Source organism: Talaromyces amestolkiae, assembly GCF_001896365.1.
Source record: "Talaromyces amestolkiae strain CIB chromosome Unknown scaffold2.1, whole genome shotgun sequence".
Lineage (NCBI taxonomy): Eukaryota > Fungi > Ascomycota > Eurotiomycetes > Eurotiales > Trichocomaceae > Talaromyces > Talaromyces amestolkiae.
In genome coordinates, this window is record NW_024468038.1 from 584808 (window position 1) to 599729 (window position 14922).

A 14922-nucleotide genomic window follows, 5' to 3' on the forward strand; every position below is an offset into this window, starting at 1 on the left:
TCCTAGGTCCACGGTGGGACAGGCGAAGAGAAGCAAAATCACAGAGTGAATTAGCATTTTCATTCTTGAACACGTGCAGACAGTGTCAGACACAGCTTTGTTATTTACGTACATTTAATGATGCTAAGATGACAATTTAGTTGCATGATAATGAGGGCTACCCCTGTAATACAAATTCGACATATTCGCATACGTACGTACGTACCCGTAATTTTTTTACGGTAATTTGCCCTGATAACGCTCACTGCTTACATGATCTTATTATACATTACCATACTAGTATAGATTTCAAGGCTCTCTATCTATCAGCCAACACCAGAGTTCTGGCGTAGCGTATCTAGCGACTCGCGAGAAGATGAAAACCTCACACATCACGCTTCCTTGCAAAACATACGCTATTTTATTCATCAACAATCTTCTCAATCGTCACCAAGCTGCAATCCACCTTTTGAGTTTCAAATGGGCAAACACGGGGATGTATATCGGTACAGGCTTCCACAATCGTCAGTACCCCGACAAATGACCGTTAACGTTAGCGTGCGCATGAAGCATAATAAATTGAACATTCCAGAGTAGTCCGTTCTGGTATAAGCGGCTTGAAATTCACTTGCTTTTTTGGAAGTTTCTTCAATCCTTCTGACACGCCACCGACCAAATGTCTGGGACGACCGCAGCATCAGGATCAGCATGCTCCTGTCGATTGGTAACGTATTGTAACCACTAACTCCGGATGTACTGGATAGCTACTACGTAGTACTTCAATATCAGGGTCCAATATACAGCTCTCGCCTCGAGGCTCGAGTTTTATGCCCCGTACGAAGCGTATAAAGGGGTAATAAGACCAAATTTGGGTCATTGAACGAGGCCCCTTTAGGTTCCTCCTCCTCGACCAATGTCGAGTCCACGTTAAATGACGATCTCTGCTCCCACGATAGCTTGGCCTCGAAATCTCCTGTTTTTTGGTCAAAAACCGCGTGTCCTCCGTGACTCCGTATAGGGTACGTAGCCTCTCCAACACTAATAAGCTTGAATTTCACCCCTTTTGAATGCCAAGATATATCGTGCCGTGCAATCATCCAATTGACTTGTCTTATGGGCAATAGAGGCTTGACAAACTGGCTGTGAGTGGCTGGCTGCACAAACAAGGTTCGATCCGTCGACCTAGTGTAACGGTACACCCAAACTATCTCGAGGGGTTTATCCGATTATCATTGGATGAAGCGAGTCCCCGAGTCCCCGGTTATCATACCACTTCTTCGTCTCATCTTACACAATTTCAAGTACGGTAATACATAGTACCTAATGTGCATGAGTACGTATTCGTTCCGTATTCGGCCATGAGACACGATCATAGAGCATTGATTCGTATGCATTGGTAAAATAATCTGTTTTCGTACTCTAACCCCGGTATGGTATAGATTTACCGCATCCAAAGTTTTAATCAACTTATCAATCACCGCTTTCCATGTGGCAGACTCCGCAATCAAACCAGCTCCAGTTTTAGCCCAGTAAGGCTCTTCAACGTCTCAACTGACATTTCTGATAGGGGAACGGTAGGAGATGCTCAGCTGTCACGGCTGATTTATCCTAGCAACTTTCTAAATTGTACTATGAATACAACGTATCAGCTTACTATGTGTAACATTCTGCGTAGTATCTAGTGGTTAGCAATCTTTAACCAGATTGAGAAACCAGGAATCCTAGGCGAATGAGATTGTGCCCTCGGCATTCCATCGGCCATTTTTGCCGATGCCGGATTAAAGTGGGACCTTTCGAGAGCCCTTTGTTACTCTGTACATACCTATTACCTAGTCATGCTACATATGCGCTAGTTAGCGGATATTTTTTCAGTTCGCACGAATCATGTTTTTAAACCTGTTTATGAAAAGTATGCCTACTCCGTACACGGTCCAAGTTACTAGACAAGAAGAGGAAATGAATCCTTCATCAGTCATTTTTGACCGGCATCGGAGCAGCCGGCTTTAATATTTCCGCAAAATCAGACCGGTAGACGTTCTATCCGATAAAATACATAAATATGTACGTACAGAATGGGCGTTAGGACGTATAGAATACGTACATACATATGCTTGAGAAATCGAATGATAATCGATAAGATATTCCTCTTAGAGAACGAAGAAAGATTGGACGCATCGGTAAGATGCCGGAAACTCCGTACAGAGTAGTAGTACGGAGTAACTAGACTATATTCGGTCGCATTCAGGGTCCAGGGGCTGTCTGTAGGCTGTAGTTTCTTCAGGTGTTTACCCGGGTTACCCGTAAAGTTACCCGCTCAAACTGCGGCCCGCACGAACAGAGCATTGGGTACCCAGGGTTACCCAGTACATGGCCGTATTCGAATTTGCGCAGCTGAGACATTTCTGAATATTGTGCTTGTCTGACTGTACCGTGGAAGCGCACGGAGTAAGCACGATCTGACTACACGTTGTCGCTGGCTGATACATTAAATTAGGGCATACAACACCGAGGCTTGCGAACGAAGAGCCACCTACGCAATCGACTATTGTGTACGAAAACCTTCGTAGTTCGCTCAGAGACCTGCTCACCTACAATCTGATCCTAGTGTTCTACCATTCTGAAACAGCCACCCTCCTTTTACTGTAGAATTACTAGAGTATACTCCGTAGACAAACTACGGTGTACAGACTACTGATTATTTGCTAGACTTTACGGTGTAGATTGAGCACTAAGAAATCTAGCACGAAGACATCGACATGGCTGAAATTGTGGGTTCATTATGGATCCATAACGATTGGGTAGCGTTGAAATCTGATGGACCCTAAATATATGAAACACAGGCTAGTAATTTAGGGGACCTTGGTAGATTTTATCAGGAAACACTTGACTGGTTTGGTGATAGGCGAGTAATACGTATTTCACATACCCTGCTTGGCTGATATTTCTTACTGAAATCGGACCTGAGCGGAACGCTGGTGACGATCGGTAAATTTCCTAATTGAGTTATATACCTAATTGGGCATAATATGCTGGATACATTCTTTACAAAGGACCCTGAACTTTTTGAAGTCAATATGCTCTGAGGTATAGAATTCGATATATCAAGAATTGATGTGTCCGGAGGTTTGATATTTATTGCAAATGTGTGAATTACAAAGTCACCAATACAATCGATATATCAGTATTTACCTCTTATCTTGACGCCAGTGGACAACGCTAATATTTATCGGAAGTACGGAGTACGAATCTCATATATTTGGGGTATTCTTCCGACTCGAAGGGCCATCTTGCTTTCTTTGTGTTTATATCAAAAGAATCATCTGGGTTGTGCGCCGTTCCCAACCTTAGTGCTCCGCCTTGAAATAGATGATATGATAATTGCCACTGAAGATCTGTCGTAAGTGGATAAGTACCCAGCAATTGTTTTCATGTATAGCTACACATGACCTTGTTCATCGGCGCTTTAAACAAACTCAAATCACAAGAAAATATGTTGTATATCTGGAGTATTGACCCGCCTTTACTTCCTACATGTAGGTATCATTGGTCTGCTTTCCCGTCAAGAGGTCGTTAACTTCTCGTTATATTAGAGAACTCACTAGGCCGAGATTTAGCCGTTGAGTTCACGTTCAAGATTCGTAAACGGTAAACGAAGTTGATATCAAAAAGCAATCGATCATGAATCAATTATCGGCTCGAGCTACCTAGTGAGATGTCAAATACTCATTCCTACAGTTCAGACCCTGTCTAATGTTTGATTCTGTACGAAGTACGAAGTATGCTAGGACTGTCCATGTATGTTGGCGTTCGTTGAGTGGGTTCCTGAATGAAGCTTGACTTGATAGCTTAGCCAAAAGCTTGATTCTAGAGAGAAGTATAAAAATATTCTAAAAATACTTCCGCATAGGCAGTGACTGGCTCTCAGAGGTGTTGATCGCATAGCGAAGTTTTCAGCCGTTGGACGGCAGAGATTTAGGTCGACAAATTTGGACCGAACCTCGTATATCTGATTACGGGTACGACTCGTGGATCTTACCTTATCTAAATGATGCATCATGGGCGTGTTGCATTTCAAAATTTGAAGTTATGAACCCGCTGGCTCCTCGCAATCTCTATCCAGTACACGTAGGTATGCTGATTAAATTGTGGGAATATCGTCTTTAGTCTGTGTTAGTACATATGTAGATGCATCACGAGTCAGAACGGCCCCAAATCTAATGTATATGTATGCACAGCTTACTTCGATTGACATGACGCCATTTGATAAGCTCCAATAGCTTCACAGATATAGATTGTATTAGTAGTTTCTATCGTCTATTCAAAGCCTCCAGGGCTGTTGGGGCAGAAACGTGAAGGTAACTGGGGCTTAGGAGTTGCTTAGTTTGAGGTTCTGAATTAGTAAGCTGAGAGGAGCCATGGAGTAAATTATCAGCTCTTCGAATCACATGTATTTTTAAATGTTTGTCAAACCGAGGGAAAAAAGGGCGCGGTGTGTTTAGCTATTCATCATTTGTCAAACTTTATTGGAAATATAATCATCTCACCCTGAAGTGACATCGAACGGTACTGTATTTATTACGGTTTTATAACAAGGCTTGTATTGTAACGGATTTCACCTCCGAAGTTTGGTACGTACCACGTGGGATAGCTTTCGAACTTTCAAAACAGGTAAAGCGTTATAGGCTTACAGCCTGAAACGAGGGACGGACTGCCGAATGAAGCAATGAAGTGGAACCCATCGGGATCTTCCACATCCCTCTCTTTCCTCCCACACCAATGAATCCAGAAGACAGAAAGAACAAAACAAGGTTTTGAGGGCTTACTAGACTTATCTTAATTAGGTTAAAGATCGGTTTCACTTTCGTCTCTCCCACTACGTACTAAGTAGCAAGTTGTTCCCTAAAGGCCATTGACGGGGGTTTGACTGCATTAGTATGCATTAGTATGCCGTTGAGAGCGCATGAGGCCCTATTTTTTCTCAAATGGGAACGTACCGCGCCGCCGACGTCGCAAAGGATTATCATCATGCTAATGACCCGTGTGTTGTAGACAGTGTACACTACTGCTGCAATGTTGGACGTGCTTTGTATCATTTAGCTTCGATTCGTATATTTCCGTTCGATGGAGTACTATTAGATTTTCGAAGATGATAACAACGTGCAATATTGAATCTAGAGTACCATCTCGGTCCATAGCTACAGATACACGGTACTTTTCGTAGAAGCCGCCTGATAGCGTGCAGGTGCTCAGGGCAGCTCAGCATCACGAGACGAACTCGATTACGACTTCTTAATCTAATAGACTATTGCCTAGTAGTTATGAAGCAGAATACTCGGCGATTGACAGTAGCTACTCGCCTCTTGACAGAAGCTGATGTGAGAAGCTGCAACTAGTCCACAGCGTCCACGGTTGACAAGTTACCAGCCCGGAATCTAGAGTGAGGTTATCGTCGTAAAACATGGCCCCTTCCCACTTTGGTTCTACATGTGTACGGGGTAAAGCAAGAAACTTGACTTTCCTTCGTACGTTGTGGAACTTTATCCTTCGAAAGGGTTCCACTATGTTTCTTCAGCCCATCGTCCCGGTTCTAGACTGATCGGACGGATATACGTAGTATTAGGGATCGAAGGTGACGGTACGTCAAGTCGTGCTTACAGATCAGAATCCTTTGGTTGAATTAGTAGGCAGCTGAATTTTTCTGCAATGGAACGGAATTCGCGATGTAGGAACATTTTGCAGATTTCCGGGGGGCCAGGATATATCGATCTGTACAACAGAGCCCGACGCCCACTTGATCTGATAATATCTGGGTAGCTATAGTACTATGTATCTCTTGTTGGAGATGGCTGAATCCTGCTCTTTATCTCGAGGGAAAACGATAGGTGCACGCGCACGAAATGTGCATCCACGCCCCTCGTATGTTATGACCATGTATTCGTAATTTGAAAGTTCACCTCAAATATACCACGACTCAAACCTCTCGCCTTCCAAATGATCGAGATTAAACTAGAAATTACTAAGGAACGAGAAAGAGTTCAAAAGCCGGATGTAATAAGTTGGCATCTTTTGCAAAGCAGTATATAGAATAGATCTTGTTATCTACAAGTTCACGACAGATTGATAGAATGACTAAGCTAAGTCAGGAGAAGCTCAATCAGTACCACTTCAGTAAAACGGAAGTAGGCTTAGCCGAGAGTGGACATAAAATTTACAGGCATGCGCGTATTATAACCCTAATTGGATTGAACGGATATATTGAGTAGTTGCTCCAATTTTTTCTAGCATTGACACGGATGACTACAACCGGCACTACGAAACACTTCTTATCAGATGTCCTTTGACACCGCACGACCTTCCTGTTCCGTTATAGTGCTCAATTCCTCGCTGTTTTGGCTCATTGAGTTGATACGAATGTCGAACTGAGTGCTCTGACCAGATCAGTGAGCTTCACAGATGATCGGGAACATGCTCAGTGAACTGAGGCTGAGCGCCCTGGCTCACTTGCTAAGTCAAAAGCTATCCGATAATCATAGTATTCGAGACCTAGAGATGGATCTCAAAATTCCAATGCTGCATTGTGCTATTAGGGGTCATTTGGGGGAACTTTTGATCTTGGCGTCTTATGTACCAGACTCGACGCAAAATTACCTAGATAAAGGTTTAGGTTTGAACCAGAATACCGATATGTCCTCGGGCTCTAATAACCAGGAGGGATGCTGAAAGGCGGCATGACACGATGTTAAATAACTACTTTGGCGTAGTATTATGAGTGAGATCGGTACCTACTTCGACTCGATTCTGGCAGGGTGGAAAAGATTGATTCAGCGACGAAGATGTAAATATCGATACTGGAAAACAGTTATCCGCTTCATTACAACATATCATTTCTTTGTGTTACTTGATGTTATCTTTTCACAACGACACCGAGTGTTTAGCCCTAGCCCTATATACCAGCCCTAAAAAGGCAGAGTCGTCCCATCACAAAGCTCATCTGAAAGCGACCTTCACTTCCATAAAGGGCGAATTCAACTACTTGTGAGTTAAGTTCGTTATAACGAGGAAGCTCAACTCAGATGTGTCGATTGACGGTGTTCGGTGATGTAGTCAGTGCTACAATTAGCATATTTAAAGTCAACCATTGCATAAATCATCCCCTAAGGCTCAATTGTGACTCAATGTAACACATATGTATCTTTAGATCATTGTAAAAAATCCGAATTCGAGGTTCAGTCCATGACTCATCCACCAACCAGTAAGCTGGGCTGAAAATGAATCAATTTTTGATTCCGTTGAGAAGGTACTGGAAGCCTTCAACCGGTCTTAGAACAGCAAATGTGTACAGAAGCTATATGAGCCAGCGGGCTTCAATCACACAGTTCAGAAGCCCAGAGGAAAAACCCCAGTACCTCAGTCTATTTCGTGACACAAATGAGGGCTGGTAGTTCAGTCTGCAAACGTATATTGGATTGAATGACACAGGAACAGCAGACATATGACTATAAGACAGGATTCTCGAGGCAATGAACAATCAAACGCGTAATTTTCAAGACTCATAGTAATACTCTCAATGCTTTATTTCAATTCGTAACACATCTTGAAGTTTGTACTACAGTTTTTAGACGTAGACTCGGGATATAATGACACACGACAAGCTTATATGACTCTATGTAAACAAATTTTTTGAGAGATTAGACTTTCAATTGCTGAGGCTCATAGGAGGATTACCATGTCTCTCCATTACACACCTTGGAGCTTGTGTTACACTTTATAAACGTATACCGTCATAAAATGACACATAAAGGGCGAATACATGACTCCATATCCAAAAGTCGTGTCATTCTCGTCGATTTTGGGAGCATAAAGAGGATGTTGAACTTGCTGTAGACCCTGCATATTCACATCAAGAACAAAAATCTACAATCTCTCATACTTGCTCTTAATTCTAAGCAAAATACCTATTCTTTATAATTCTGCTACATCTTAGCAAGCCATTACTATCCATCTAAAAGCCAAGACAATTTGACCCGTCGCAATGCCGGATCGGTCTGGAAAGATTCGAGAGCTGTATCTTCAGGGGAAGAAACTCTTTCCGCGCCGAATTATGGAGGATATGTGGATGATACTCAAGGATTACAAATCGGGGAACTGCAAAAACCATGTGTTTGAGATTCCGGACTACATTGATGGGAACAAATATGTCAAGGTCTCTTTGGATCTTGGATACCACATGCATGGACAAGGGGCGAAGTAAGTTGTTGACTGGATCAATATATGACAACAATTAGATGCCATGAGCAATGAGAGGTTAACTAATCATCAACTTCAAGGCTAAAGGTAATGGGGTACATCCCAATTCAGATTCTCCTATTGCGTTCGTGGCAACCAATTACCACCTTCGAAACGGAGTTTGACGAGGCTTATGCTCGGAACTTGCAAGCCCCTACAGATGATGATATCAAGGAGCTTGTCGATATACGCGAGAATGCCTACAGGAACTGGATCGAGAGTTGTGCAAGAGATTCAGTGCGAGCTACATTCATGAGGATCAATATTGACAAACTCAAGAAAGTCAAAAAAATAATCGCATTCGGGAATGGCTCCTTGTGGTACGGTTGGAAAAAGGAGCCGAAGCTGATTAGTGACTTCGTGGCCCAGCACGCTGTGATACAGGATATACGGAACTTGATACAGCAGAGAGCCGGTGATCAGGGAGTTGCTTGCTATGCGCAAGAGCCCAAGTACACTCCAGCAGATGAGAAGGTGCTTCTTGAACATTTCGGGATTGAGTCATTGGAGGAAATCGAGGCACTCCTGAAAGTCGATGAGAGTACCCTTGTTTTCGCCATGAACCAGGACATACCTCTTCTGCAAATTCTTGCTGATATTTTGACTGCAGAACCATTTGCCATGATCCTTTGCGGTGAGATTGATCAAACCGGAAAGCTGGAAGAGTACGATAGGACGCAGTTGTCTGCTTCGCCATCGTCTCCCAGAGTCCAAAGCCTCATGCAAAACTATGCCGTCCCGCTTGCAATCAGTGATACCGACTCGCTTTTCGAAAGTGAGAACAAGACCAGGCTCTATGTTCGGAAGTAAGTTTCGACATCTACTGCCTGAAATGACGGCAACTGATTTCGATGGTGAGTTCCTGGTGGTAAACCTGGTCCAAACATCTGCATATCTAAGGCAGACTATTCATTTTAATCCAACCTACTGCTTGAAATACAAGTGGCTGATTGCAAGGTGAGTCCCCGGTGGGAATAACTGTTCCAGTCATCTATCTATTCCTAGATGCAGATAATGACATTCTATTCTTACCCATATGTATTGGTATTTACAAAAAGCATCCTGTACTAACTAGTATGATACCCAAGTAGTGTATATAGGTAACGGCCCCAGATAATTGCTTAATTAGACTTTCAATCACAAGTCATTGATTAATTAACTAGCAGATTGACTAACGCAACGCATGACAGCGTAAGTTCATTTGGCCTGACTCGTTCAAACGTTTTTAAGGTTTCCAACATCGCTTTCTTTGCTGGTCAATCCTTTTAGCTCACCAGACTACGTAGTTCATACTCGTATAGACGAGTTAACCAATCCGATCTAAATACTGGCGTTGGACATTAAGCTTTAGCCCCCATTCTTAATATATAAATCGTGGATATAGACTCTAGAGATATCCCCCGTAATTGGAATCCTCCTGCTGCATACAAATCATTTGGTACGATGGTGTATTACCAGGTCATATTAAAGGATGCTATATGCTATGCTTAGCCGTTTGGTGTTGGTTTGCATTGAAGACTGAATCTTACAGAATATGTCCGGAGAAAAGTTTATAAAATATGGTTGTGCATTGACTAGTATAGGTAAAAATAGAAAGAACCCCAGTTTTGAGGGAGATAATCACCACACATCCAGGTACATGAAGTTTTCCAAGGTATAGCTGCCATGAAAAAGCGCATTCATCATTACTCAGAACATTGACTATTCCAGAGTCTATATACATGACGTTTGTCTATGTGGCTTCTAAACGGCAATCCGCCTAATAAGGAGTAAGAAAGACAACCGTCTTCGTCCAGGTATAACACTCTACAGTCAGCAAACTCTCTCGCTGCTAGAACTACTGCTGCTTTCTAACACTGGTATGAGTTCACGCCCGTTCTGTGGCCTCTGTGTCTGGTTCGCATTCTGTCCAGTTAGTGGATACAGGCCCTGTAGCAAGCCAGCTGCTGAGTTTTCAATTACATTGCCTGTAGGCGCGGACACATTAAATTGAAAAAACAGGTGAACTAGATTGTTTGGGAATCGTATATCTGGCGAGCAGAGTTAGTGATAATATAGTGTCCACTATAATATGAGCTAGACAGTAAAGAGTAAATAAGAGGATTAAGTCACGCCGTGGAAGATCATTCTATCGTTCTCTAGCATCTATACAATATAAAGACTGTGTATTGAAGCACCAGTTTGTCCAATCACGCTTACGAAATCTAGTAATGTCACTGGGGTTTACCAGAGAATCTTTTATCTTTTGCAGCTTTGGTGGTCAACTGTGGGAGCTGTTGTATCTCAGATGTCATTAGCAGCCGAAGTGTCATCATCTTACCCCGCTCTGACAAGTATGACAGTATTGGATTTTTTTTTTTCAAATCTCTTTATCAGCTTAGCCTAATTCATGTGGGAGCGCGAATCTGCGGCTGCCATTAGGGAACACTACCAGATGTGAATGATATCATGACTAGCTTACTACCACAGAACAGAGTTCCGCATCAGCAATTAGCATATACTAGCTTTTAAAAGTACCCGAACATTCCGGGATCTGGGTTTCTTGTTGATGTTGATCAAAATCAAGAGAGAAAGGGCGAGTTCGGATCACTCGGGATTTGTTGAGTATTTGCTTGTCATGCAGAGGTGGTATCAACAAATCATCACGAAGGCAATTCATATTCTGGTCGCTGACTGGTTGAATACTATTGCTTATTCGGGGTTAGGGAATCCTGTCAACTTCCCTGTTGATCTATATTACCGATCTTCGAATTCTTCCTTTCAATCCATGTACCTGTACAGCTCACTACCGTGATTTATTGCACGAAGCACCGCAAAGCCCACCAGTCAGACTCAGACCGAAACTCATTTGGCCATCCATCCTCTTAGTCTTTAGGTGTCACTACCCCCTTGCATGAGACCACCCTTACGTAGCTACCACTTCGCGAGCCGCCACTCTCATCATGTAAGGATGCGGGGAGGTGTCTCCAATTGAGATACATTGATACAATTGTGGATACTGAGGCATTTGGTGACTCCGTATAGCGGTCGATAGTTGAATTGGGCTTACAATTTTATGCTTTTCTTCCATTGGTCAGTGACGTAACTCAGTGCTGTACTCTGCATAGCGATGTGTTCAACTCAGCAAACTCTCACCCAACTGGACAGAGATAAGGCAGCCTGACTTAGGCATGCTCGCTTCGAAAGTGATCCATGGATATAGAGCGGCTTCCCCCCCTCCCAATTGCCCCTCCCTTGTCACATCTATTAATATTCTGTCCCCAGTTGACTGACTGTCTCAACAGCTTTCACTACTAACGAACCTCGTTTAAAAATTCATTCAAGATGCCAGGACGTAAAGCTCCAGTTGTGCGGCCGCGTACCACCCCTCTTGAGACGAACAATCGTCCCGATGAGTGGCGGATCGAGCAAGGCATGCAAGGTGCCAAGCTGCCCATAATAGACCAATCTGGAAAAGAAACGGTATTCATCCACCCTGTTGATCCCCCGGAAATCACCAAAGATCAAGCTGCAATTGATGCAGTCGGAGATCGGAAGAAGCTGTTTGCTGCTGAGCGGAAGGGGTGGAAGGGGTACGTTTGACATTCAGCGGACAATATCAGCATACACAAAGACGTACTCATTATCTTGACAGTTATGTTGAGTGGGAGAACTATCCCGAGAAAAAAGCCAAAGCACGTGAAATCCTTCACGCTCAAACCTTCCCACCTACACCGGATTACATGACCGGTCCGATCCCAGGCACAAATCCGGTGCTGCCTGGTGATGACTTCACGGCATGGCATCATGCTATCGATGGTGAGCTGGCAGACGCTCCCGAGAGCTCCTGGGAAACAGTTCTGAAGGAGAAGCACAAGGACATGTTACACTTGCTCAAGTTTCCTTACAATGGCGAGCCTCCTAAGCGCTTGGTAACGTCTAAAGCTATCACCCCTAATCCCCTCCACTTTGTGCGTAATCACGGTGGAATTCCCATCATCAAGAAGAAGGATTTTACTTTTACTTTGGATGGTCTGGTCGCGAACCCTAAGACATATACCCTAGACGATATTATGGACGAATCTCGCTTCCCACGGATCGAGGAAACCGTTACAATTCAATGCTCCGGCACCCGTCGAATTGAGCAAATCGCCCTGTATCCGGGTCAAGGAGACGAGGTACCACAGGCACCTTGGGCTGAGGGAGCCATTGGCACTGCCACATATCGTGGCATTAGTCTAAAGAAGCTTATCAAAGACTGCGGAGGCCTTGTCAATGGTGGCAAGCATCTTGAATTCTACGGAGCTGACACATATTTCAAGGATTTAGATGTCTTGAACTATGTAGTCAGCGTTCCGTGGTCAAAGGTAAAGGCCAACGAAGTTATCCTTGCATGGGAAATGAATGGTGAGCCACTGCCTGCAATTCATGGCTACCCTCTACGCGTCGTCGTTATGGGCTATATCGGCGCTCGCAGTGTCAAATGGCTGTACCGCATCAAAGCCATTGAAACTCCATCTCTCGCCCCAGTCCAAAGCCGGGAGTATCTTTACTTCAACCAGCAAACTGGCAAGCATAATCAGAAGCCAACGAGCGGCATTCAGATTCAGGAGATGCCCGTTAGCTCTGCCATCATGTCACCATGGAAGGGACATGTTATCATACACAACGGGAAGATTCACTGCAAAGGCTGGGCTTACTCTGGTGGAGGCCGATGGCCTGAGAGAATCGAGCTGTCTTCTGATGGTGGCTTCTCCTGGTATGAAGTGCCGCATGAGAAGCTGTCTAAAAAGGGCCAATGGACCTGGCGCACTTGGGAAATTGACCTACCATGTGACGTGGAAGGCTGGATTGAGATTGTATGCCGATGCTGGGATAATTCGCTCAATACTCAGCCCTTGACTGTCCGTTCTGCTTGGAATTGGGGCTTGCACGTCACAAGCTCAGCACACCGCATTCCAGTTTACAGCATCAACAAGACCAAGCAGCTGACTAGGGAGCGGCTTGCAAAGTTGGAGAAAGAAGGCATCCCATTAGCGCCGATCTCACGCTATGAAATCGTACATACGCAGTCTGATGAGGAGATTTTGAAGTTTTATAAGGAACATGATCCACGCGATGCCGATAATCTGTGATGGTGCAGTTCTGATCTACTCTGTTCTTGATTACGATTTTCCAGTGGCCATTTTATCCAAGCTCATATCAAATCATGGTATTATTTAGTAAAAGTGTTAATTGCTTATTCTTAGTTAGTTGCTTGTGCTTAGTCCGAGAATTGACAAATCAAAATAAAACCATATTTAGTTGAGATTCGTCTGGGCCTTGCTCACCAAAGTGGAATCCCCACTACCCACCTAGAATCAATGACATCTTCGACTGCCCCAGATGGTCGTCTCCAGAAGTGGACCATTCACACAACGAGGCTGTCAAACCAAGGCCTGTCTCGTGCGCACGCTTTGAACATAACGTGGTGTATGGTCTTCTCAAGTGTAGTGGGTACGAAATAGCGATACAATACGCCGTCGCTTCCGTGTCGAGTAATTCTATCAACCAACCAGCAGCCTGTCATATGTGCTAATTGAAGAGGAGAAATTCTTCGATTTTAGTACATCATGTCCTCCGTACTAACCCTGCATGGTATTGGGTACTCAGACAGCTTAACTAGGCATCTTTCGCGATCCGAGCATTGCGCACGCCGCACGCAGCTGCTTGATGTGATACATTCGAATATGCTATGTCCAATAAGATACCGAAGCAACCGAGGATACTGTTTTCCTTTGAATATTTTATCAGAGGAATAGCCTATTCGTTAAAGATGGGTAATCGTGACAAGGATTACCTCAAATGTTGTCAATTTGGAATAGATACATAGAACGCGGTCAAAATTCTGCAAGACCCTGAGTCTGAAACCTACATCAAACCTCCATAGGTCTTCCCCTCCTCCTCAAGTTCCTCGTCCTTCTGGAGATAGTTCTTGAATTTGTTCTCTTCCTTTTTGAGACCTTTATCAAATCTCTTGAACTCACTTTCTTGCTGTGGGCGAGCATCGCCAGAATATTGATCATGATTTTCGAGGTGTGCGCCTTCTTCACCTTCGTGATGCTCATCACGATGTTTATGGTGGAAGAGTTTGTCAAAAGTGCCGCTATGGTGAGATTCTGACCAGACTTTTGTTAAGCGTTGAACTTCATTCTAGACTTCAAACCTACCTGAAGACATGATTGTAAATTTTCTCCAATTAATCCGTATTTGAAGATAAATAGTGGCTTKTCTGTGTGTTAAGCAATACCAATATGTCTTTTCCCTTGAAAATAATTGCTGCTGGCGTATTAGTTATAGTCCAGAGAGAATGCTTGCTTATCGAGCATTCTACAATAACTCTCGCAGAAATGTCGATCATGACGCTGAGACAGAGCATCGAATGGGCCTATAGGACGAGCTCGATCTTGACGGAATCTACAAGCTCTGGTTCAGATAAACGGTTCCGGATTCGGAAATCAAGTCATCCAGTGATCTTGCAGAAGCTCTGAATTAGCACGGTGGAGATGCACTGGTAATGAAGCGGGGGACGACAAAGATGGCGATCCAATAGGGCAATTCCCTTCCATTCCGTTGCATCATGGACTAATTCATCAAGTAAATGTCTTGTTTAGTGTGTCCAGATTTATAGGTCGATGG

The 14922-nt window shown here is 43.8% G+C and overlaps 3 protein-coding genes across 3 annotated transcripts; 2 read left to right on the forward strand and 1 right to left on the reverse strand.

Moving 5' to 3' along the window:
* Window positions 1-8011: 8011 nt before the first annotated feature.
* Window positions 8012-9075, forward strand: BHQ10_001488 (uncharacterized protein; the record flags this gene model as incomplete). The annotated part of the gene is made up of 2 exons (XM_040873529.1): window positions 8012-8226; window positions 8307-9075. 2 exons carry the CDS (start codon window positions 8012-8014, stop codon window positions 9073-9075), a joined length of 984 nt encoding a protein of 327 aa, XP_040729993.1.
* A 2514-nt stretch (window positions 9076-11589) lies between these two features.
* On the forward strand, window positions 11590-13379 carry BHQ10_001489 (uncharacterized protein; the record flags this gene model as incomplete). The annotated part of the gene is made up of 2 exons (XM_040873530.1): window positions 11590-11837; window positions 11900-13379. 2 exons carry the CDS (start codon window positions 11590-11592, stop codon window positions 13377-13379), a joined length of 1728 nt encoding a protein of 575 aa, XP_040729994.1.
* A 775-nt stretch (window positions 13380-14154) lies between these two features.
* BHQ10_001490 (uncharacterized protein) lies at window positions 14155-14463 on the reverse strand (the record flags this gene model as incomplete). The annotated part of the gene is made up of 2 exons (XM_040873532.1): window positions 14155-14402; window positions 14454-14463. The coding sequence occupies 2 exons, from the start codon at window positions 14461-14463 to the stop codon at window positions 14155-14157; spliced, it is 258 nt and encodes an 85-aa protein (XP_040729995.1).
* Between the last annotated feature and the right edge of the window lie 459 nt (window positions 14464-14922).